At 38.2% G+C, this 23,744-nt stretch overlaps 1 protein-coding gene across 1 annotated transcript in view; it reads left to right on the top strand.

Moving 5' to 3' along the window:
- The first annotated feature begins 1,407 nt into the window (after positions 1–1,407).
- GAP43 (growth associated protein 43) overlaps positions 1,408–23,744 on the top strand; it is a 103,283-nt gene continuing 80,946 nt past the window's right edge. The window contains exon 1 of the mRNA XM_007516308.3: positions 1,408–1,573. Within this exon, the coding sequence (XP_007516370.1) occupies positions 1,544–1,573 (30 nt within the window). The 5' untranslated portion in view covers positions 1,408–1,543. The remainder of the gene's footprint in view (positions 1,574–23,744) is intronic.

Below are 23,744 nucleotides of genomic sequence, written 5' to 3'. Positions count from 1 at the left end.
TTCTTTAAATCATATTTTTCTACCACCAAAATTTTGAAGAAAAAAAAAAAGACGGAAGGAACTAGAAAAGTAGGCTTCATGATATATCCTTTCTTTCCATAACAAATGAACTTTTTTTCTTTCCCAAATTATTAAATGTCATTTTGGATACTGTTAATATCACACAAGCTCATTGTCTAAATGTGCTTAACATTTTTCAACTAAATCAAAATAACAATTTTCAAAGAAGCCTATGTGCATTAAGAAGCTTCTCTTTGCTCAACAATTTGTTTGGCTTTGTATGTTAACTCTCTTTTCAGTCACCAGGTTCCAGATGTCATCAGGATGCTGGCCAGGCTTCCCTGGACTGAAGACCCCACCAATATGTCCTGGAGCTCTGCTTCCCCAGAGACCCACCCTACTAGGGAAAGAGAGAGGTAGACTGGGAGTATGGACCGACCAGTCAACGCCCATGTTCAGCGGGGAAGCAATTACAGAAGCCAGACCTTCTACCTTCTGCAACCCACAATGACCCTGGGTCCATGCTCCCAGAGGGATAGAGAATGGGAAAGCTATCAGGGTAGGGGATGGGATATGGAGATTGGGTGGTGGGAATTGTGTGGAATTGTACCCCTCCTACCCTATGGTTTTATTAATTAATCCTTTCTTAAAAAAAAAAAAAAAAAAGAAGCTTCTCTGTATGCAATATCCATTTTAGGTTATTTGACTACTGAAAACAGTATATATAGAGTGTAAGATATTTGCATATTTGTTTTGAGAGAGGTTAACTCAATTATGAACTGTTCATAAAATCTAAATAGTAGATATGATTTGTAATATATGCATATACATATATATATATAAATATAACTAATCATTAAAATGGTTGTTCTTTGCTTTTTGAGGTGCTGGAAAGTAAAAGGATTAGTGAAAAATGCAAGCATCCCTAAAGCCCCTCTTCCCTTAAACAAATTCCATCCAATCTTCTGAACAGGCTGGAATATCTATCTCTGCCCCCACCCCAACATCCTCTCAAATGCTGTGGGAGAGTCGGTGGGTAATTGGGTCCAGATTGGAGATGTTTAAATATTCATGAAGCTGGCAGGGGACTAGAAGGGGGTGATGGTCTGGAATGGAGGGGGGGGGAAGTGATTAGTCATTGAAAGCTAGTGCACAATCCTGAGAAAGAGATCAGAAAGGGTAGGTGATAGAAATTGGGAAAGAGGCAGAGAGGAGCGAGGGAGAGGGAGGGAGGGAGGGAGAGAGGGAACGAGAGAGGGAAAGAAAAAGAGAGGGAGAGAGAGGGAGAGAGAGAGAGAGGAGAGAGGAGAGCATGTGCGATGAGCACTAGCTGTGGACCTTACAGTTGCTGCTAACTGCCCTGGTGTGTGTATGTGTGTGTGTATGTGTGTGTGTGTGTGAGGTTGAGAGAGGGAGGGAGGGAGAGAGTGCGCTAGCGCGAGAGAGCGAGTGAGCAAGCGAGCAGAAAAGAGGTGGAGGGGGGGGATAAGAAAGAGAGGAGGAAAGGAGAGAAGGCAGGAAGAAGGCAAGGGACGTTACAACCATGCTGTGCTGTATGAGAAGAACCAAACAGGTAGAGCTAAAGATTTTTACTTCTTCCTGTTGTGAGATTACTGGAGTGCAATATTTCTCTGTAAAGGCAGAGACTGTATTTTAACTGCTTCTGCTCTGGCCTTGGTGCTCGTGTTTGCGTTTCCTTAGCATATGGGAACTGATGCTTGAATCTCAGCTTTTATTCTATTCTGTCTTTCATGCTCAGGTTTTGAAATGCTGCTACTAATTAGACTGAGATTAGGGGAGAAATCACGCTTTGGGGCTTGAAATAAGATGTTGGGGGTTATTGATAAATGTTCAGTGTGTAGGGTCTCTGATTTTGCGGGTGTGGATATAGAAATGGGTGTGGGGTGGAAATGTGGGCTCTACCTACAAGACGGGAAGGTAAATCTTTATAATAATCTCGACAACAACAACAAAAAAGCAGGATTGAAGAAATAACATTCAGTAATGAGTACTGCTTGTTCTGCTGTACATTTCCTCACATGTGCTGCGGAAGAAGACTTATTCCGTACATGCGTGAGGTTCAAATGAACAGTGAAGCTTTATATTTATTTTTCAATGAATGAAACTGATTCGATTCAGGAGATTTTAAAAGAAAGAGAGAGAGGGGAAAAAATCTAAAGACAACTGGGGTGGGGGAGAAATTGGCCGAGTAGAAGGGGAAAATCCCCTTAGCAAGATCAGTAACCGATTGTGCACCAGCTGGTCGGAAGAGGGTGGGACCACGCCCCTAGGAGCCTTGCGCTCCGATGGGATGAGAAAGATGAGCCCAGTATTACCTGTTGGAAATCAGGTCTTTTCTCTCCTTCCCTTGCTTGTTACCTGCGATTGCTAGAGACCAGTGACGGGCTAACATTCTGGATAATAAACATGGTGACTCATTTTCTTTAGGAAGAGAGATATATACAAGATTAGCAAGTATCAAACTCTCCCCACAGCCTCTCCCACCCTCCCCTTGCTGCCCAGGTTTTGCTTCCTTTTCGTTTAAGACATTTTAGAAACTTGATTGGGAAGAGGGAAGAAAGGAACAAGGAATATGATATTCTGCAGAAACCGACCATACTCTGGCATTCTCCAAAAGAAGCGTTCAAACATTTATTGAATAAGCTTGAGTGGTTTTGGCGAAGGTTAAGGGGGAAAAAAAAATGGGTGTGGGGATGGGTGAGTGTGCTTGTAGCTTGTTCTAGTGCGCATGGGAATAGGAACAGTCTTGGTTAAAAAAAAAAAAAAAAAAAGCTTTTGCAGATTATTTTAGGAGTGCAAATGATAGGATTTGGGCATTATTCCAGGGCAGGTACTGGATATTGGGCAATTTGTAATACATTCCCTGAATCCAAAGGAGGTGATAGGGAGGGAGTAGAGAAGACAGTCTGCCAGCTTTGCACATTTAGCCAGCGCCCTAGAAGGAGGGGTGGGGAGTGAACGGAGGAGGAAAAAGGGGGAAGGAAGATAGAAGTAGAATATCAGAGTAGTGGGTGGAGGGGCATGGTAGAAATGAATGAATGAATAAATGAATGAATGAATGACTTACAGACAACTAGGTTTTGTGTGTGGTTTTTGTAAAGATGCTTGGGGATGGACACAAGAGTCATACATGCAGTACCCTAAACTGATCAATGATTACTGAGACTTGATGTTTCCATTGATTCATTTTTCAAACCAGGATATTTCCTCTCCTTGTCACCACTCTAGTACATAAATGCAATAGAACAGGTGGCTGGGTTAAGCACACTATCAAAAAAATGTTCTGAGGTTGCCCCACTGGTGAAGTGGGGAAATAAAATATAGAAAGGTGGAGCCCTAAAGAAGTCAGTACTATTCTTTTTAAAAACCGTAAATTCTTGCAAGCTTTTGCCACCCTTTGACTATACATTGATATATATATCCCTCCTTTGACAAAGGACACTAAACATTATTTTTAGAGAGGGAATTAAAGCTAAAGAAATTCCCTTTCCTAAAGGGGAGCTGCTGCTTTTACCCAGTTTTGTCTCACTGATAGCCCACACATTTACTCAGATGTGCAAATGATAAAGCTGAAACTGTGTGCTTTGAGAGTTGGAGAAAATCATGTAAATGTGTATTGCATACACATACTTCATGTTTAGCCGTCATGCATGTGTTCTATATGGTTTCCACCCACTTGCCTGCATGTGATCTAGCAAAATTCACATTGAAGAGAGAAAACTGAGGGGTATAGAAATTGTCCTATTTTGTCTATGCATTTGATCCTGTGTGAAATTATCCTGTTTCCTATTAATCACTGTTGCCTGTCATTTATGTATGTAAGTGTTTAGTATACCATTAAATCAGATGGAAGGAAATGGGGAAATGGTGTGCTCAGGGCGTGGGCTCCAAACCACACTGACTGACATTTCTATAGAATGAATTAAGTCTAATGCAGGTTCCCAGCTTGTGAGTGAAGTGATCCTGCAACATTCATGGCAAAATGTGACTGTGTCTGTCTTTCTTCTGGCATCTTATTAATCATTCTGTTCCTTAATAGGGAAGAAAACAAGGGCAAAACCCTGCAAGGTCTAAACTCTGCCACACCCATAAAATCCAGCAGAAATGTGGGAGGGGGCTAGAGGAATTGCACTTCCTTCCTCTTCCACTTGAGCTGCATAAAAAAAAAAGCAGTCTTGAATTTCTGGCTTGTAATGCATTGCCAGTGGGTGAAAAGGAAGCATAAATGAGTTTTATTAACCATTAATTATGACTAAAGATTAATATAGCTGAAAGAAGAAAATGGAAATGGGGTAGACATATGAAGATGATAAAGGAGTGATGGAATAAAATAAAAGAATTCCTGAGATTTCATTGACTCATGCCTTCCAAATATCTTGGGGCTAACTTTAAATAGTTTAATTACTGTGTATATTGTAGATGGTGATAACCTTGTAAGATGTGAGTTCTGCCCACAAAGCAAGAAATTGTGAGGTGTTTCCTTTGTTTAAAAATAAAATGATTTTAGTTTGTAATTGAAATGTAAAAATAACCAATGTAGACTGGTATCCTTTCTCTCTCCTACCTCACCTCCACCCGAATCTGCCATTTTTATCTCATACAGTAAATTATTCTTATATTAGAGAATGTGATCTGTGTCTTTCCCTTGCAATGTTGGGAGAGGTGTGGAGAAAGCACTTGCTTGATGCAGACTGTTCCTCTAAATTGGATTCCTTCTAAATCTCACTGAGCCACACCCAGTGTCACCCAGCGACTAAGTGAATTAATTCTACAGGGACATTCTACTTAATGTAATTGAAACTTCATTTTTTATTAAAATGGTGGCTCCTACCACATATTTTCAAATTTAAGAATGAAGAAGAAAATATTTAGAGGGTCTTTTTTTGGTGTTTGCTTAATTTTTTGCATTTATACAGAACCTTAAAAAATAGATGGCAAATCTAGAAATGTGTTCATGTGTGGTGACTAATCCCTTCTAATCCATGCTAGGGTGCATTCATAATGAACACTGCTCTCTCCTGCTGACATCTATGACTTTGAACAACCCTTCCCCCCCCCAAGAAAAAAAAAAAACATGCTGAGGCAACTGGAATAAGAAAATGTAGGGTTAATTTTTTTTTCTCTTGTTGAGCTGGCAAAACTACAGAAATCTTTCATGTTTTTATGCTAAATCATAGTGCTTCTCTTCACTGAGAGGGAGGGCAGCTGAGCTTCTCCTTTGGCTCTTTTTTAGTGTGATTGTCAGTGCCTGGGTCTGATTAATCTACATACTTAGTTTTACCTGGTCTCCTGGCGAAAGGGAACTCTTATATTAACCAAATGTTCTCCTTGTTCATTTTGCTAAAGTAAGACAAGTTTAAAATCTTCCTCTGTCAAAGGAACATTTAGAAGGATGTGCAAACAGGTCATCTCAAGAAAAGGAAGATAAAATGTTTAACATCACCTCCTTATTAGTTCTCCCATAGGCATTCAGGCAATCTAGTTGTTGTCAAAGTGATTGCAGGCAAGGAATTCCTCCTCTGGAATTTTTGAAGTGTGATGAAGTGCCTTTGCAACATTGTATTGAAGTCTTCATAAGGTAGAATATTTGCTGAGTGTTCATAGTTTATGCTGTTAATGTACTGATTATGATCTTAAATGAAATCATATTAATTTGGGACTCCAGTTTCCTTCCATAGAGTGGGAACTAAGAAGCAAAAACTAAGGGCACAAATCCAAATCCCACCCTGCATACCTGAAATAATTTTAATAGGAACTAGCAGGTGATTCACCATTTAGAATATGCATATTACCATGTGGGAAGATCCAGATTCTAGCCCCAAGTCAAGACATGGGAGCCTCAGCAGAGGAAGCTTCACAAGCCTAAGAGCACTGCTGTGGTGTTTCATCTCTTCTGTCTGTTTCTATATGTCTCTTTGTTTCTTACCCTCTATCTTAGATGTAGGAAAAATCCTGTCCATGTGTCATACTGTCTCAAAATCACTTGGTCTGGCTCTGTCAAGGCAACTGTAGGTGGAACTCAATATTCAACAAATCTGGGAGCCTGTATCATAGCAATATTAAGTGCTCATTTTTAAGTTGATAATTTTTATGAACTGAAAATTATATTATAAATAGCCAAAAGGCCCTTAGCAGGAAATTTTCCATTTTTGTTCTGTCTGGAAGAAAGGAAAAGATAGCTACCAGGAATTGTGCAAACACTAACCCCCAGTGATAATACTTACAGAAATATATATATATATACATATATATATATATGTATATATATATATTACAAAATTTATATGAAAATAAAGAACAACACAAATGCAAGATTTTTTCTGGGCTGGGAAGATAGCATAATGGAAAAAAAATCTTTCATACCGAAATCTTAGATCTTAGATTAAATCTGAGATTTTAGATTCAATCCCCAGTATCACCATCAGCCAGAGCTGAGCAATGCTTGGGGGCAGAGGGAAGGTTTTTCTAAGTTTTACAATGTTAGTTTTGACTTTGAATTTCCAGTTTTCAAAGGATTTACCAGTATCTTCTATGTTATGTCTGTTTTTCTCTCTCAGAGAGTAATTTCTTCCATCATAGTTGATCATAGCTGATTCCTTTACATATGTGTTTTCTCCATCTCATTTTCCCCCTCCAGAACTTCTTTCCATTGTGCTCTGTTTTCTCTTGAGATTTCTTCTTTTCCTGCAATATTACCTGCACTCACAACCTGTGAATGTTTCCTTCTCTTCTTTCCTTAATGATGAACTCCAAACACCCCACTTTATAGTGCCATCTCCACTTCCTTTTTTTTTTTTTAAGTCTCTGAAAGAATTACACTATCACTTTCTCCTCCTCCTTATTCCTCACTCACTGACCCACCTACTTTTATAAGTCTTTATAATTCCATTGAAAAATAGTATGAAAAAATACCACAAACAGTGATTCTGCCATTTGTGCCTTATTTGACATTTCGTTGGAATTTTGTTATTTATTTCTCAAAACTTCTCCTTTGGCTCCCATGAGAACTATCCTCATTTTTTCCTCTAAGGTCCTTTATAGTTCTATTTGTTGACTTTTTTTTTTCATACTCAACCCTTCAAAATATTGTCTATCTTCTAGTTCATGGTTTTGATTTAATTTTCTTAATCTGCACACTAAATCTTGATTATCTAATCCATGTCTAGTTTTAAACAACTGTAGTTTCTAAATGTATTAAGTGGAATGTCTCTTCCGAACTCCCAACCTATATATATATATATATATATATATATATTATTACTATTAATAAAAATTTTATTCATCATTTAATATTAATTTATAAGATTATAAGATAATAGGCGTATAATGCCAGAGTTCTGTGTCCACATCCCCTCCTTTGAAACTGCAGTAGTTATCCCAAAGTCATAGATAGCCCATGTATAATTCTAAGTATTTCAGAAATACCACATTTATTATGTACAAAACCAAATCAATCTCCATGTCATCTATTTGTACCACACTTAATCTTCCTCCCAATTCTCACCATTATGCTATAACACTGCCTATTCAGCTTCAAACTCTAGGAACATGGGAATAATCCTAAATATAATTTCCATCAATTGTTAAATCCATGCACTGTATCCTTTGACTCTAATTTTTTTTTTAAAAAATCTATTTTATGCTTTTCAAATCTACCAACTGTACCCTGATTCTAACTTCCATTACCTTTTATCTAGACAAGGCAATAGTTCTAATATGGACACTACCCAACTCCATTTAGTTCTTCAATTCTCCTGGCAAATAACACCATATATATAATGATTTACTGCCTTGAGTCTGCAAAGCGAATAATACCCACTCATAACCAAAAGTAAGAAAAAGAAATGGAATTCTTTCTATTTATCCTAGGTTTTCCACATGTTTATAGCACAAATATACTTGTTTAGACATGTTATATACACGCATGTGTATATTCAGAAAAAAAATATAATAAGAAAAACAAGAAACTGAGCCTAAAGTTGAAGACAAACTATTACATTTATTTTTAAGGGTGGGAGGCAAGGGAAGGGTTGGAGCCTCACACATTCATAATTTCACCATTCCATGCGGACTTTACAGAAAGACTGAGAGAGAAAAAGACACCAGAGTAGTGGGAGAGCTTCTCTCAGATCATGGCAGTCCCACATGGTTGCCTGAGTTCAAATCTGAACCCTACCCATGGCAGGCAAGGTCCCTATCAGGTGATCTATCTTTCTAGTTTCCACTGATTCTGGGGACACGGAAAGAATCCTATGGGGAAGAAGACAATCATGGCAAGAAATAAAATGAAGGCAATTAGTCTGACATCTGTGAGCTCTGCATAATTTTTGGGTCTGCTCATTAAAATTGGATTCTCCTGAAAAGCTCAATTTATCACCATAAGAAAGTTTCTGACTCTACTTTTGTTATCTGGTTCCTAACAGCTTTTTTTTCCTTTATGGGGGTTTTTAATTATTTATAGTCGACAGTAAAATATAGTAGTTTGTACATGCGCAACATTTCTCAGTTTCCCACATAACAATTCTACCCTTTCTAGGTCCTCCTCTACCATCACATTCCAAGAGCTGAACCCTATTCCCTTTGTGCTTATCTTTACCTAGCATAGATCTGGCCATATTATTATCCTTATTAACAATGACCTTGGGTCCATACTCCCAGAGGGTTAAAGAATAGGAAAGCTATTAGGGGAGGGGATGGGATACAGAATTCTGGTGGTGGGAATTGTGCTAAGCTGTACCTCCCTTATCCTATGGTTTTGTCAATGTTTCCTTTTTAATAAATAAAAAAATAAAATAAAATAAAATAAAAATGTATAATAGTTCTCTTTTAAGCATAAGTTAAAATGTAAATTCCTCAGCATGGTTGACTTGATCTATTCTTGCTTATTTATCTTTCCAGTATCATCTTCAAATACTTTCTGATATTATGTCATATTTCAAAAGTCAGTTACCTTTCTACCCACAATGCATTTTCCTCTTGACCTGGATAATTTCTGTCTCCTCTACAAGAAACAGCACTTTGAAGTCATTCTGATCCCATTCTATTCCCTTCTATTTTTGTGATTATGCTACATTTTGCACTAGCATCATTATATACATATTGCATTTCTATAGCATTATATATTACAAATGGTATCCCTAGTGTGTTCAGTTTAAGAGAAAGGGTAGGACATTAATTCTTTTCCTAACTTCAGTGTCCACTATTATGCATGGCACATAAAGTAACTCACTTTAACTGTGAATAATCTATATACTAAATGAATACAGAACCAAGATTATACTTTTATCCATAAATTATAATGTATTATTTAGAATATAAAATGTCATAACTTATATAAAAACTATAATCTTGGTTCTGTATTTATTTAGCAAACAGATAGCATACAGATAACATATCCACCCATATAGTGGAGTGGAACCAGTAAAATTTTTTTTAATCAGTTGGCATCCAATTTTGAAATGGAGCTTATTATTACTGATAATTGTTATTGACTTACAGAGATGAAAACTGTCAGTTTTAATAAAAGCAGAATCAAAATGAACCCATTTTATACAGTTTGTCTCCAAACTGTCTTAACTAGAACAATAAGGGAACATTTATTTAGTGTTGTCCTCCTCAGTCAATCAGTGTAGTAGCCCACCTTTTGCAGTTAACAAAAATCTCAGGTTTAATACATGGTTCCTGTAGCTTTATGTTTCTTGTGCCTTTTTTGTGGAGCTCAAGTCATTGCTTTACTTTCTAACTATCCCAAACAGAACCTGATCAATCTCTCACAACTCATAGTCAATTTATTTTCATTGATCACATTAACTTTTAAAAATGCACATAGTATTTGTCTCTACCCAGGGGTCTGAGTCATTCAAAGATTAATTTTACTTTTATTTGGATATACTTTACTTCCCACTGAGATAGCCATATAATAATATTCTACAAAGAGAAGTCTTACATAGAGGTAAAGTGAGGTTGTCCAATAAGTAGTCTCTCATGTCTGTTGAGTGAGTCAGAATCAAATCAATTGTCTTTCTTATATTTGAACAGACTGAGAGATTTGTTTCTGAAGTAGGTCTGGTGAAAGCAATATGGTCACTATGTGACAAATTGCAACCACCACTTTTCAAGATCAAATATGCCAGACTCTGAGTAATAGTAAATGGAGTTTCTTGACACAGTTTGTCTTAAACTGCTAAATTTGTGTAATGTTTTCCAACCACACTTATTCTAAATTGTATTCATTTTCCCAATCTCTTTTACACTGAGTCTTCTCCTCCTCTTCCTCCTCCTTCTTCTCCTTCTTTTTCTGTTCTTTTAGGCCCAAGTGGAGTTTTTCAGATTGAATAATAGTAACTCTCACTAGTGTTTAGTGGGATTAAATGAGAGAAATTTAAGAACAAGTATATCCCTTTCAACTTTCCAAATATACATTTTAGATAAAAAAACAATATTTTAAGCTTTGTCTGGTACAAGTAGTTTCTTAATAAGGTTTTTTATTGAAGACATAAAGTAGGAAAGGAGAGGTCATCATGATGGGCCATTAGGGAAATGTTTAGGATATAAGGTCAATCCTGGATACTTATTCAGAGCTGGCTTTGCATAAATAAATGCATACTCAACTCTATTGGTCCTCCTTAGAAGGTAATTATCATCTAGGTTATAATTTCTTCTCCTATCTTCTTAAATTAGAGTGACATACTTTCATTAATTTCAGCTTTTACTATGGACTGTGACGCTTTGGATTTCCGAAACTTAATTATTTATATATCTTATTTTCTTAGACATTCTTTATGTGATGACCTATTTCATGTCTTTGTAGTGAAATAAGCTCTTCCTCTGGGTTCTAGACCTGGCTCTGGCAATTGCTTGACCTGTGACCTTGGGTAAGTAACAATCTTTCTGAGCCTCATGTATTCAACCTATATAGTAGGAACATGAGAAAAAAAAAAAAAAAAAAAAGCAAAACAAACAAAATGCCTCTCCAAATCCTGACTTGTCTATTTTACTATGTTGGTATAAGACTCAAATAAAGAGAAAAAAAAAAAGAGTGCTTAACAAAATGACATTTTTTCCAGTGTAATATATTATTAAAGGAGTAATCCCACATATGAAGATCTAAAGTATCAGGGCTGAGTGGTGAAACATGTTACCATGCACAAGGATCTAGGTTCAAACCCTAGGTTCCCACCTGCAAAGTGCTTGGTTCACAAGTGCTGAAACAGTGCTGCCGCCATCTACTTCGCCCTTCCCTCTCAAATTCTGTCTATTTCTATCCAATAAATAAATAAAGTAAATTTTTAAAAAAAGAAAACCTGGGAGTCTGGCAGTAGCGCAGTAGGTTAAACGCACATGGTGCAAGCGCAAGGACCAGAATAAGGTTCCCAGTTCGAGCCCTGGCTCCCCACCCGCAGGGGAGTTGCTTCACAGCCAGTGAAGCAGGTCTTCAGGTGTCTGTCTTTCTCTCTCCCTCTCTGTCTTCCCCTCCTTTCTCCATTTCTCTCTGTCCTATCCATCAATGATGACAACAATAATAATAACTACAACAATAAAACAAGGGCAACAAAAGGGAATAAATACTAAAAAAATAATAATTTAAAAAAAAGAAAGAAAACCTGAAGTATTTATGGCTCTACAAAAAACGTACTTTTGGTGAGAGAGACATCATAATGAGTTGGGCTGAGCTTCACTGACGGGAGACAGACGACCAGGGACTCATGGTTGAGCTGTACGCAGTATCTCTTTATTCATGCAGGACGCAGCGCAATCTATACCAAGCTAGACTAAACTAACAACTAACTAAAACGAACAATATTGTCTTTATATATACTTCCCAAGTAGGGTGTGAACAGGATGTGACGCAGAGAGGGTGGAGAGAAAAGTGACTGGTGAAAATCAGGGTGTGACAAGGAGAGGATCAGGGTGTGACAAGGAGAGGGGGTGGAGCAGGTGAGAATTCTTCCACTAAACCACCAATGCCCTGGAGGGAGTGTGGTGCTTTATGTAAATGTAAAAGTGATTTATATAAATAGACCAAAGCTTTGAATGGGAACAAATCAATCCCTATATAGGCATATGGTTAAGCAGAAGCCAGGGGGAGCTGGCATACTACCCAACATCTCCCCCTTTCTTTTTAACTATTTGCCATAGTATCAGGAGTGTGAGGCACTTTGTGAGGCAGGGAGACTGATAAGAGGCACACTTTTTGGGGTTCTACTGTCCCTCCTTGCTCAACCTCTCCATAGAGAGAGAGAGACTAACAGGATTGACACACCCCTCAGGCTCAAGCCCTTCCAAGCTCAACCACATCCTCACTATTCCCCAACATCTCTCTCTTACTTTATGGCCATATATAACTGGGTCAATGTCTGTAGAAGGCTTCATCTCTGTCAGGGAAATAGCAGTGTAGGGGTGAACATAAACCTATATCATACAGGCATTTTCAAAAGAACTGGCATAAGACATGGAAAACAAAATAGGCGAGCAGCAATAACCAGTGTGATGCCAAGGGGAGGCCTGAGGGGGTATTTTCTACCTCAAAGGGCAAGGCCTAGCAGGCAAAAGGGCATTTCTTGCCTCTGGGGGTAACAATTGCCTCTGGGGGCGCTTCATGCCTCTGTGGGCATCTCTTGCCTCAAAGGGCGTTTCCTGCCTCTGTAGGCATAACCTAATGAAGAGGGGGAGTTTTCTGACTCTCTGGACAGAGCCTGCAGGCGAGGGGACATGGCCTATTAAGTCCCAAGGCTCTGGCTGAAGTTAGTCTTTGAGAAACACAGCAACGTGTACCAGTAAGTCCGATGGAAGTGTCAGTTCAAAGTAGATGACCACGGAAGAAAATGCCAAGTGATGAAATGCTGCATGTCTGTCTCGATGGGGAATGTCGGCCACCAGAATTCTGCTTTTCTGTAGAGAGTGAGCTTTGGAGTCTGTGAATCTGTTTCTTCAGGTTGTGCCAGGTCACATCATTGGTTTCCGGAGGAGCATTGTAGTCATTCCATCTTGTGGGCGATGTCAGAGAACAAGGGTCCAAATGTATTTCCAGAAATTTTTGTTTGAGTAGATGCTGCTTTTTCATGTGAAGACTTGACAGCTGAAATTCACTTACTTGTCAAACAAAACTTGTAGCAGATTAGAAGTTTACTATAATTGATAACTCCATTATAATTGGAAGTCCTTTCTAGTATGATTTTAAGGTTGTTTAAACAGTTTAAACTCAATAAAATGTGGAAAGGTAAACAGAAGAACCACAGTAGAAGCCTTAGGCATGAGAATAATTAACATAATCATTGCACTATCTGTCCCACCCATAACTCATACAGTTTTTAGGATTAAACGTTTCAGATTCATGTCAAGATGTAAAAGAGAAATCAAAGGAGGGAAAAAACAATTTTTTAGATTGTTTCTGTATGTCTCTAGAAATCATGGCTGCATCCAGCATTTTTTTTAAGTCAATGTCAAACAAAGATTCAGTCATTCAAATCACTCTCTTACGAAACAGATCTCACCATGTAGCATCAAGAGTCCCCAGAGGGCGTCCTAGTCCAAAAAGCTCCTCGAAATTCCATTTAGGGTGCTTCTGACTGTTCCTGCTGGATTGTTTCAGGCACCCATTTTTAAAAGTGTCTTCCCATTGAAGATAGAATCCAATCAGGAGAGTAGAACTAACCACGTGTCTCCATTCTAGGGGACTGCCACAGTACTGGAGAATGCTCCTCAAATTAGAGTAGTCCTTCTCCATGGGAAACATGTGAGAAGAAGTCCAGAAAGTCCCAGTGGAAATCTCCGTGCATATCCCAAGGTCTATGATCACGGTCATAAAGAACCAAATTGTGGCCTGGAGCAAAATGTAGTCCTTTTCCTCAGGAAACATGAGAGAGGGAATCCAGAAAGTCCAAGGAGAAATCTCCGTGCATCTCCCAAGCTCTATGATCCCGGTCATAAGAAACCAAAGTTCCCGGTTAGGGAAACAAAGTGTGGCCCAGAGTAAAATGTTCCAGAGACAGAGAAACTGTCTCATAATGAAACAGTAGAGGCTTTGGCAAACCTCTTTATAAGTAGAAAGGCAACCCATGGTGGATGGGTAGCCAAGTTTACTTATCTGGGCAATGGGCGGGTTAGGTCCCACTTTGGTTCCGGTCTCTGTTTCAGGGCTTATGTCAGTCCCTTGTTCGGGCGCCATATGTCAGGCTGAGATTCACTGATGGGAGACAGATGACCAGGGACTCATGGTTGAGCTGTACGCAGTATCTCTTTATTCATGCAGGACGCAGCACAATCTATACCAAGCTAGACTAAACTAACAACTAACTAAAACGAACAATGTTGTCTTTATATATACTTCCCAAGTAGGGTGTGAACAGGATGTGACGCAGAGAGGGTGGAGAGAAAAGTGACTGGTGAAAATCAGGGTGTGACAAGGAGAGGATGAGGGTGTGACAAGGAGAGGGGGTGGAGCAGGTGAGAATTCTACCACTAAACCACCAATGCCCTGGAGGGAGTGTGGTGCTTTATGTAAATGTAAAAGTGATTTATGTAAATAGACCAAAGCTTTGAATGGGAACAAATCAATCCCTATATAGGCATATGGTTAAGCAGAAGCCAGGGGGAGCTGGCATACTACCCAACAAATTGTGCTAGTAGATGGGAAGTGGGAACATAATATATCTTTATTGTTTTCTTTGAAAATTCAGAGACAGAATTAAGGAAGCATATATTCTAGTTGTTAGGAGACTCCCAAGGATCAGTACAAATATATTACAAATATCTACTATTTTCCTTTTTTAAAATCTTTTTCTGTTTTAGTCTTTTTTTTTTTTTCCTTCACATTTTGATTTCTTCTCTAATTGCGGTGTCAGCCTCCTCTACCTCCTCTTTTAAGTGGGTTTTCAATACTAGGAATACTGGACATATGTGCTAAAAATATATTACTTGAATGCCTGGTCAGGCAGAAAAATGAAAAGAAGATGGGATTGGTTGGGAGCCTAGAAATGGAGATGTATTCTGTCTAGGAGAACACATACTTTAAAGATTGCCCCCTCGGCACTGTTTCCAAACAACTTGAACATTTTTCAGTGCTTCAATTTCAGCCTTAATCAGAAGTGATCTATAATCCTGACCCTTTTTCTCACTTGACCATAATGCCATAATTTGTTAAACTTTCAGGATCTTTCCAGATGACATTTCATTTCTCCTATGTCATCAGTTGATTGACATTAGTAACCAATTTAAGAAGGTGAATGTATTAAAATATTATGCATGCAGTAGATGTCTGCAACCCCCCAAATCTGCTATTTTAAATTATGGGTACTGTTTGAAAATATCTTTAGTTTGAGTAAGTGAAGGCTAGTAAGACAACTCACTTGAATAGTGCACTGTTTTGCCATGTGCATGGTCCAAAATTGAACCCAGTCCACACGAAACTGATGGAAGCCTGAGTGCTATGGTCTCTTTCACTCTTCTGCCCTCCTATACCCCCATCTCTATAGAAAGACAGGCAAGGGAATATTCTCAACTACAAGGTGTCTTGGTTTCAAAATCTCTCTTCACATTGTAACTATGAACAGGTGTTATGTATTTTAACTCCTAGCTCTTCAATTACTATTCATTTATTTATTTAATTCAGAGTGAGACAAAGAGAGATGGAGAAAAGAGAAATACTTGCAGTATTGTTTTACTACTTGTGAAGCTTCCCCCTGCAGGTGCAAGTGGGGACTGGGAACTTGAATCTGGGTTTTTGTGCATGGTGACATGTTTCCTAAACTAAGTGAGACACTGTATGGCCTACTGTTTGTTTATTATTATTATTTTTTTATTGGGGTAATGTGTATTTTATAAACCATTGTCTCAGGGATAAAATTTCATATCTCCCCTAAAGAAGTGCCAGCATACCTCACCCAGAACCAAAATGTCATTTTCTTCTGCCAAAGGACATTGCCCCTTTCTTTATCCCCTCTTCAGGCCCTCTCCCCTTATTTGCTAATGAGTAACACACACAACCCCCTACTGCAAGTGGAGAATCAGACCTTTTACCCAGATGCTCCCTCTTGGTAATGTGTGCACTCAAATGTGCCACCACCCAGCTCCCAAAATACCTTTATATTCAGTTAAAAAGATATGGCAACTGGAAATTTGGAAATAAACTAGTGTCCCAATAGAAATTTACTTGATTATATTCAGTTCTGTTACTCCTTTAATCTTTCACTCTAGCAATGTTCTGTCTCACTGTCTATTTCTGTCAACACACACACATACTTCAATTTTTATGTATCCTTTGTGTTTATTTTATTTATTTATTTATTTTTCTATAGATACAGATCATGGAGCCGAACTTTCTTTTTTTTTTAATAATTTATTTCTTTATTGGGGAATTAATGTTTTACATTCAACAGTAAATACAATAGTTTGTACATGCATAACATTCCCCAGATTCCCATTTAACAATACAACCCCCACTATGTCATTCATCATTTTTCATGGACCTGTATTCTCCCCACCCACCCACCCACCCACCCCAGAGTCTTTTGCTTTGGTGCAATACTCCAATTCCATTTCAGGTTCGACTTGTGTTTTCTTTTCTAATCTTGTTTTTCAACTTCGGCCTGAGAGTGAGATCATCCCATATCCATCCTTCTGTTTCTGACTTATTTCACTCAATGTGATTTTTTCAAGTTCGGAGCTGAACTTTCTTTCCATGCAGCGGGGGCTGGGTTCAAACCTGGAACCTGCCCTTGACAAAGCAGCACACTATCTAAGTGAGCTATTTCACTGGCCCTTTTATGTTTTTTTTTTTTTTATTGGGCACAAGTAATAAAAAAAAAAAGGTAACAGATTGGGGCTGGGCAGTAGCACAGCCGGTTAAGAGCACATGGCTTGAAGCACAAGGACTGGCCAAAGGATACCCATTTGAGCCACCAACTCCCCACCTGCAGGGGTTCTCTTTGCAAGCAAGTTGTGAAATAGGTCTCTCAGTGTTTATCTTTCTCTTCTCACTGTCTTCCCCTCCTCTCTCAATTTCTCTCTGTCCTATCCAACAACAACAACAACAACAGCTTTATCAACAACAATAACAACCACAACAAGGGCAACCAAATGGGAAAAATAACCTCCAGGATCAGTGGTTTCCTGGAGTGGTTTCTAGTAGTTCTGGTACGGAGCCCCATGATAACCCTGGAAGCAAAAGAAAAAAAAAAAAAAAAAGAAAAGAAAAATCACAGCTTTTTTTTTTTTTTCGCTTTGATTATTTTCATTTGGTCTGTATTAAAATTCTTTTTTTGTTTGTTTGTTTTTTTGTTTTTTCCCTCCAGGTTTATTGCTGGGCTCCCTGCCTGCACCATGAATCCATCACTCCTGGAGGCCATTTTTTCCCCCTTTGTTGTTGCCCTTGTTGTTGTAGTCTCCTTGTGGTTATTATTATTGTCATTGTTGATGTTGTTCATTGTTGGATAGGACAGAGAGAAATGGAGAGAGGAGGGGAAGACAGAGAGGGGGAGAGAAAGATAGACACCTGCTTCACTGCCTGTGAAGCGACTCCCCTGCAGGTGGGGAGCCTGGGGCTTGAACCGGGATCCTTACGTGTATTAAAATTCTTATTAATACCCCTGATGACTCTTGAAGATCACATAAACTTTTATATCTATAAAAAAGAAAGATTGTCTATTTTCAGTTACAAACCATTAATCCCCTCAATAATAAAAAAAAATTAAGAAAGAAAGAAAGCTTAGGCCAAATCCTCACATATGCAACTCATGGGTACTGGATTTTCACTGTTTTTCAGAAATTCAACTCTGGCAGTTATCACCTATCTAAAACAAATACTTTCCATCACATATACTTAATAATCTGGCATGGTGTAGCTTTGCTATAACTTTTCTTTGAGTTTATAGAATCTGTTTCTGCAAAAAGATTTGTCAGTAATTGGTGTGAAACATCACTTGAGTTGATATCAGAGAAGCTATCTCTCAATATTACTCATCTGATGTCAAATGTCCTTGAATTAATTCCAGCAATGATCATGATATTTATTTATCCTTTTTTTTTTTTTTAGCAAATTGGCACTTTCTAAAATATTGAGCTGTTGTCTTCATATACACTAGTTTGCTCTAAATGGAGAATTTTGGGAATTAGTCTTACATCAGTTATTTGTAATCCCATATTCAGTAACTATTCAAAAATATTATTTTAAAATAACAGTTTGAAAGATCCTAATATCTTCCCATATATGAGTTAGATGAGGGCAGGAAGCATCGTAATCATTAGTAAGCATTACATAATCCTTGCTTGAGGCTTCAAAATTCCAGATTCTATCCCCACAACACCATAAGCAAAAACTAAGCCTTACTCTGGTCTCCCTCTCCTCCCTCTCCCTCTCCCTCTCCCTCTCCCTCTCCCTCTCCCTCTCCCTCTCCCTCTCCCTCTCCCTCTCCCTCTCCCTCTCCCTCTCCCTCTCCCTCTCCCTCTCCCTCTCCCTCTCCCGTCCTTCTCCCTCTTCCTCTCCCTACCCTTCTCCCTCCTCCTCACTCCTCCTCCCCCTTCCCCTCCCTCCTCCTCCCTCTCCCTCTCTTTCTCTTTCCCTTCCCTCTCTCTCTCTTTTTCTCTTCTCCCATTATAAAATAAATAAAATTTACTTTCATAAAAAGTTTAAAAGATAAATGATGAAGCAAAAGAAAAAATAAAGAATATTCTTTTCAAATGCTAAGCAAACTCAGAAATTGGCAGCTTTGCTAAATTACTTCAGAACCTCTTAGTCATCGCAATTAGACCAGGAAGTAGACTAGACTGGAACCTGTTATAATTTAAATCCTCTACTTCAGTTCAAAAAGCATTTTACTTGTTTGGAATATAAATTGCCAATAAAATTTTCTTATTTATTTATTTATTTATTTATTTATTTATTTAATTTTTACCAGAGCACTGTTCAGCTCTGGTTTATGGTAGTGCGGGGGATTGAACCTGGGACTTTGCAGCCTCAGGCATGAGAGTCTGCTTGCATAACCATTATGCTATCTACCCTCCGCCCAAAAGTTTCTTTTAGCTGGCAATTTGAAATCTAGAACAACTATTTCCAAAGGATACATTCCACAGTTCTATTAAAATTACAGTAGTGACCATTGTTTTCATTATTGAAAAATATGCACACATATTTACTCAGGATTTCTTTAAAAAGAAAATTCTGGGTTTTTTAAAAAAAATTAATTTTCTATTAGATTTCTAGCCACATATTGCATTGAGGACAGTCCATTTTGATTTTTTGGACTCAACATTTATAGCAAGCGTAGGGAATAGACATTAAATGTATTTTAAGTAGACATCCTTAAAAAAAAATTAATGGAAAAAAGGTAGCATTTAATTTGATTGGCATCAATGGATAGTGAGACTCGATAAAGTCTTCATCCAGTCAGGTGAAAATTTTTTCTTCTAAAGCATTAATTCAAAAGGAAGAAGAAACTACTACTTAAGAAACAAACAAATGACCTTTGGATTGGATGACTAGCTCACTCAATAAGACACCTGTCTTTCTAGGTATGTGGCCTAGGTTTGAGTCCTGGTACCACACAGGAGTGCCACAATTCTGGGGGGCAGCTCCAGTGCTGTGGTATCTCTCCCTCTCTCTGTCACAATGTAAAGTGGTTTGGGAGCAATGAAGTCATGAAAAGAAATTTGACATTTAATTTAAACCTGAGTTGGGGTTTTGCTTTGATAATTTTAAAATTTTTAGTATTTAATTTTTAAATATTTTGTTTATTTTTGTTTTAGATAAGAGACAGAGAGCAATTGAGGAGGACATATACACTGAGGAAGAGAGATACCTGCAGTATAGCTTTACCATTTGTGAAGCTGCCTCCCTATAAGGCCTTGAACCTGGATCCTTGCACATTGTTGTATGTGCTCTCTGTCAGATTCATCACTGCCCAGCCCTTGCAATTACTTTATTTCCAGAAGAGCAAGTGTATTTGCAGTCACTCTTCTTTTAATTCATCCATCTCAAGGATTTGTTTACTTAGTGAAACAGAAAGCAATTCTGTTTTCTTTATCACCTGGGAAAGCTACTCAAGAGTATTAAGATTGGCACTTAATATTTTTAAAATATATCTTTCATGCTAATTTTAATTCAGTATTCTTCATGGTTTTGACTGACTTTGATTGAAAGCACAAGGTGACAGCTCTTGATAATCCAGTCAGATTTGTTTTCTGTACTGATGAGCAGTTCTTCTTCTAGCGTTTGCCCTTCTTCCATAGCCAGTCAACAGCATCAGGTTGAGCCTGATGTAAAGTTTCGAGACCTCCTTTGAATCTGGAGAGGTGGCAGTCGTTGACTATGTGGCTCATAGTCTGTCTGTAGCCGCAGGGGCAGTTCGGGTCGTCTCTGGCTCCCCAGCGATGGAACATAGCGGCACATGGGCCATGGCCTGTTCGATAGCGATTGAGGAGGGCCCAATCATAACGTGCTAGGTCAAAGCCGGGTTGACACTTGCAGGGGTCTGTGATGAGGTGTTTGTTCTTTACCTCAGCTGACTGCCAGCTCTGTTTCCAAGAGACTGGAACAGGGAAGTTCAGTGTAGGCGTAGGGGACCAGATTGGGTGAAGAGACGTCAAGCGTTGGACAGGGTGGGCGAAGATATCCGCGTATATTGGCAGGTCCGGTCCAGCGTAGACGTGGGAAATGAACTTAGATGATGCCGCATCCCGACGAATATCTGGCGGGGCGATGTTGCTAAGAACTGGCAGCCATGGAACATGAGCAGTTAACTGGAGGACTAAATAGAAAACAATAGCAAGAACTAATTCTAGCATATTATTTCTTCACATTGAACTTTATACCTTGCAACTTTAGGATGGAACCAATACAGAGAAGGAAATGATGGGTATAATAATTGAAAGGAGAAGAGGTATTATAAAATAGAATTTTTCAGTTTGGAATAGGATTATTACCCTCTAGTAAAAACTCTGATAGCAACATCAATGACCACAAACAGCTCAGACCTCACTCCTGGAAGTTTCAGGAAAGAATCCAAGAAGTCTGAGTACTAATATACTTAAACATACTTTTGATAAAATTTAGCTTTTTTAAAAAAAAATCTTTATTTATTTATTGGATAGGGACAGTCAGAAATTGAGAGGGAAAAGGGCGATAGAGAAGGCTAGAAACAGAGAGACAACTGCAGCCCTGCTTCACCACTTGCAAAGCTTTCCCCCTGCAGGTGGGGACCAGGGGCTTGAACCTGGGTCCTTACACATTGTAACATGTGCACTCAACCAGGTGTGCCACCGCCTGGCCCCTAAAATTTAGCTTTTAAGTGGCTAGATGCTATTGATTTATGGTCAAAAATAGAACTAAAGGGTATATGTCTATAGGTCAATAGATATATATCCTAATATCCATATATATATATATATATATATATATATATTGAATTTTAGAAAAATTCTAGGACAGTGAAATCATGTTCACAAGAGGCTCAGGATCCATATGTACACAAAAAATAAAATAAACAGAGGTGGTGGGGTAGTGTGGGAAGTAGCTGGGCTGTGGCTGACTGTAGAGAATACATGCACAAGAAAACTTTAGAAGCAGTGAAACAGTCTTGCAGGTCTCTCTCTCTCTTTCTCTTCCTCCCCTTACCATTTCTTTCTATCAACATAAAGGAGAGAGAGAGGGAGAGAGAGAGAGAGAGATGGAGAGAGAATAGGAGAAAGGAAGGAAAAAAGTCATTTGGTGCTGTGAATTTGTGATGCAGGCACCAAGCCCCCAATAATAACTGGTGGAGAAACAAAATAAAAGGAGGCTGAGGAGACAGTATAGTGGATATGCAAAAAGATTCTCTTCCCTAGGGCACTGAGGCCCTAGTTCAGTCCCCAGCATCACCATCAGCCAGAGCTGAGCAGACCTCTGGTCTCTCTATATCTTTCTCACTGTGTCTCTTTCACTGATATAAAACATTTTAAAAAAGAAAAACAAAATAACGTAACCATGAGACCTGCCTACTCTCTTATTTATTTTATTTTCTTGGCTTCCATACACTTCTGCTTATTTTTCTCTTCCAACCCTTTGACTTTCTACCTTTTCTTTTTTAACTTTTCTTTTATCTGTTAACCTCTGAAATATTTTATTTATTTTATTTGTTTTGTTTTGTTTTTAATTGTTGTAGTTGTTATTGATGTCATTCATCATTGTTGGATAAGACAGAGAGAAATGGAGAGAAGAGGGGAAGACAGAGAGGGGGAGAGAACACATCAGGGACATTTCTTCTTCAAAGTTTTTGAATATGTTGTTTCCTCTACTCTAAATGCTCCTTTCTGGCATTTTGTTTAAAAGACCTTCTTTTAATAAACCTGAGTGGTAGTGTCCTATTCACATTCTAACACATCACTGTACTTATTTTCTTTTAGGATTGCTTTCAATCTGATTTAAAAAAAAATAATGTCCATGTTTTAATTTTCTAGTCCCTATTTATTTAAATTCAGAATCTATTCCTCCTCATATCCTGTGCTTCACTGCAATTATATAGCTTCATAGAATAACCCATATTACCTCATGCTTTCTTAACTATCTTTTGTACATTGTAAATAGTAAATTTCTAATCCATTACCACAGTAGGGATAAAATTTCTTCTTCTTTTCTTTTCTCTTCTTTCTTTCTTTTTTTTTTTTTTTTTACAAAAGCACAATCCCAGAAACATCCAAAATATTTTTTGCATACTTTCTTTATTAATGGGATTAATGGTTTACAATCAACCAGCAGTAAAATGTAGTGTGTACAAGTATAACATTTCTCAGTTTTCCACATAACAATTCAACCTCCTTTAGGTCCTTCTCTGCCAAAAAGTTCCAGAACTTGAATCCTTTCTCCCAGACCAGAGTCTTTTACTTTGGTACAATACACCAACTCCAGTCCAAGTTCTGCTTTATATTTGCCCTTCTGTTCCTATTTTTCAACTTCTATGAGTGAGAACATCTCATATTCAGCTTTCTCTTTCTGACTTATCTCAGTTAACATGATTCCTTCAAGCTCCATCCAAGATGAGATGAAGAAGGTGAATTCACCTGTTTTAATAGCTAAATAAGTATTCCATTGTGTATATACCACAACTTGCTCAGCCACTCATCTGTTGTTTGACATTTGAGTTGCTTCCAGGTTTTAACTATTACAAATAGTTCTGCTATGAACAAAGGTATACACAAATCTTTTTGGGTGGGTGTATTTGGTTCCTTAGGCTATATCCCCAGGAGAGGAATTGCAGGGTCACAGGGTAGGTCCACTTCTAGCCTTCTGAGAGTTCTCCAGACTGCTCTTCATAGAGGTTGAATCAGTTGACATTCCCACCAGCAGTGCAGGATGGTTCCTTTGTCTCCACAACCTCTCCAGCATCTGTTGTTACTGCCTTTTCTGATGTATGACATTCTCACAGGAGTGAAGTGGTATCTCATTGTTGTCTTTATTTGCATTTGTCTGACAGTGACTTGGAGCATCTTTTCATATGTTGACCTTTTGGAATTATCTCCTTTTTTATGGAGACTTCCTTATCCTTTAGCAGAAATGATGTACCATCATTATATCTAGGAAACACCTCTACTACACTATATAATGTATAGTAATATATTAAATAATATGATTATACATTAAAACACTTTTAATAAACTAGTTAATAATCATAAAAGTTTTTGATGTATATGTATTTACTTGTCTCTTTCCTGCTGCATTGAGAACTCCTTTAGGATAGACTTGTATTTCATGTTTG

The sequence above is a fragment of the Erinaceus europaeus genome, chromosome 9 (genome assembly GCF_950295315.1).
Source record: "Erinaceus europaeus chromosome 9, mEriEur2.1, whole genome shotgun sequence".
NCBI classification, from domain to species: domain Eukaryota; kingdom Metazoa; phylum Chordata; class Mammalia; order Eulipotyphla; family Erinaceidae; genus Erinaceus; species Erinaceus europaeus.
This window is presented reverse-complemented; position numbering and strand designations above follow the sequence as displayed.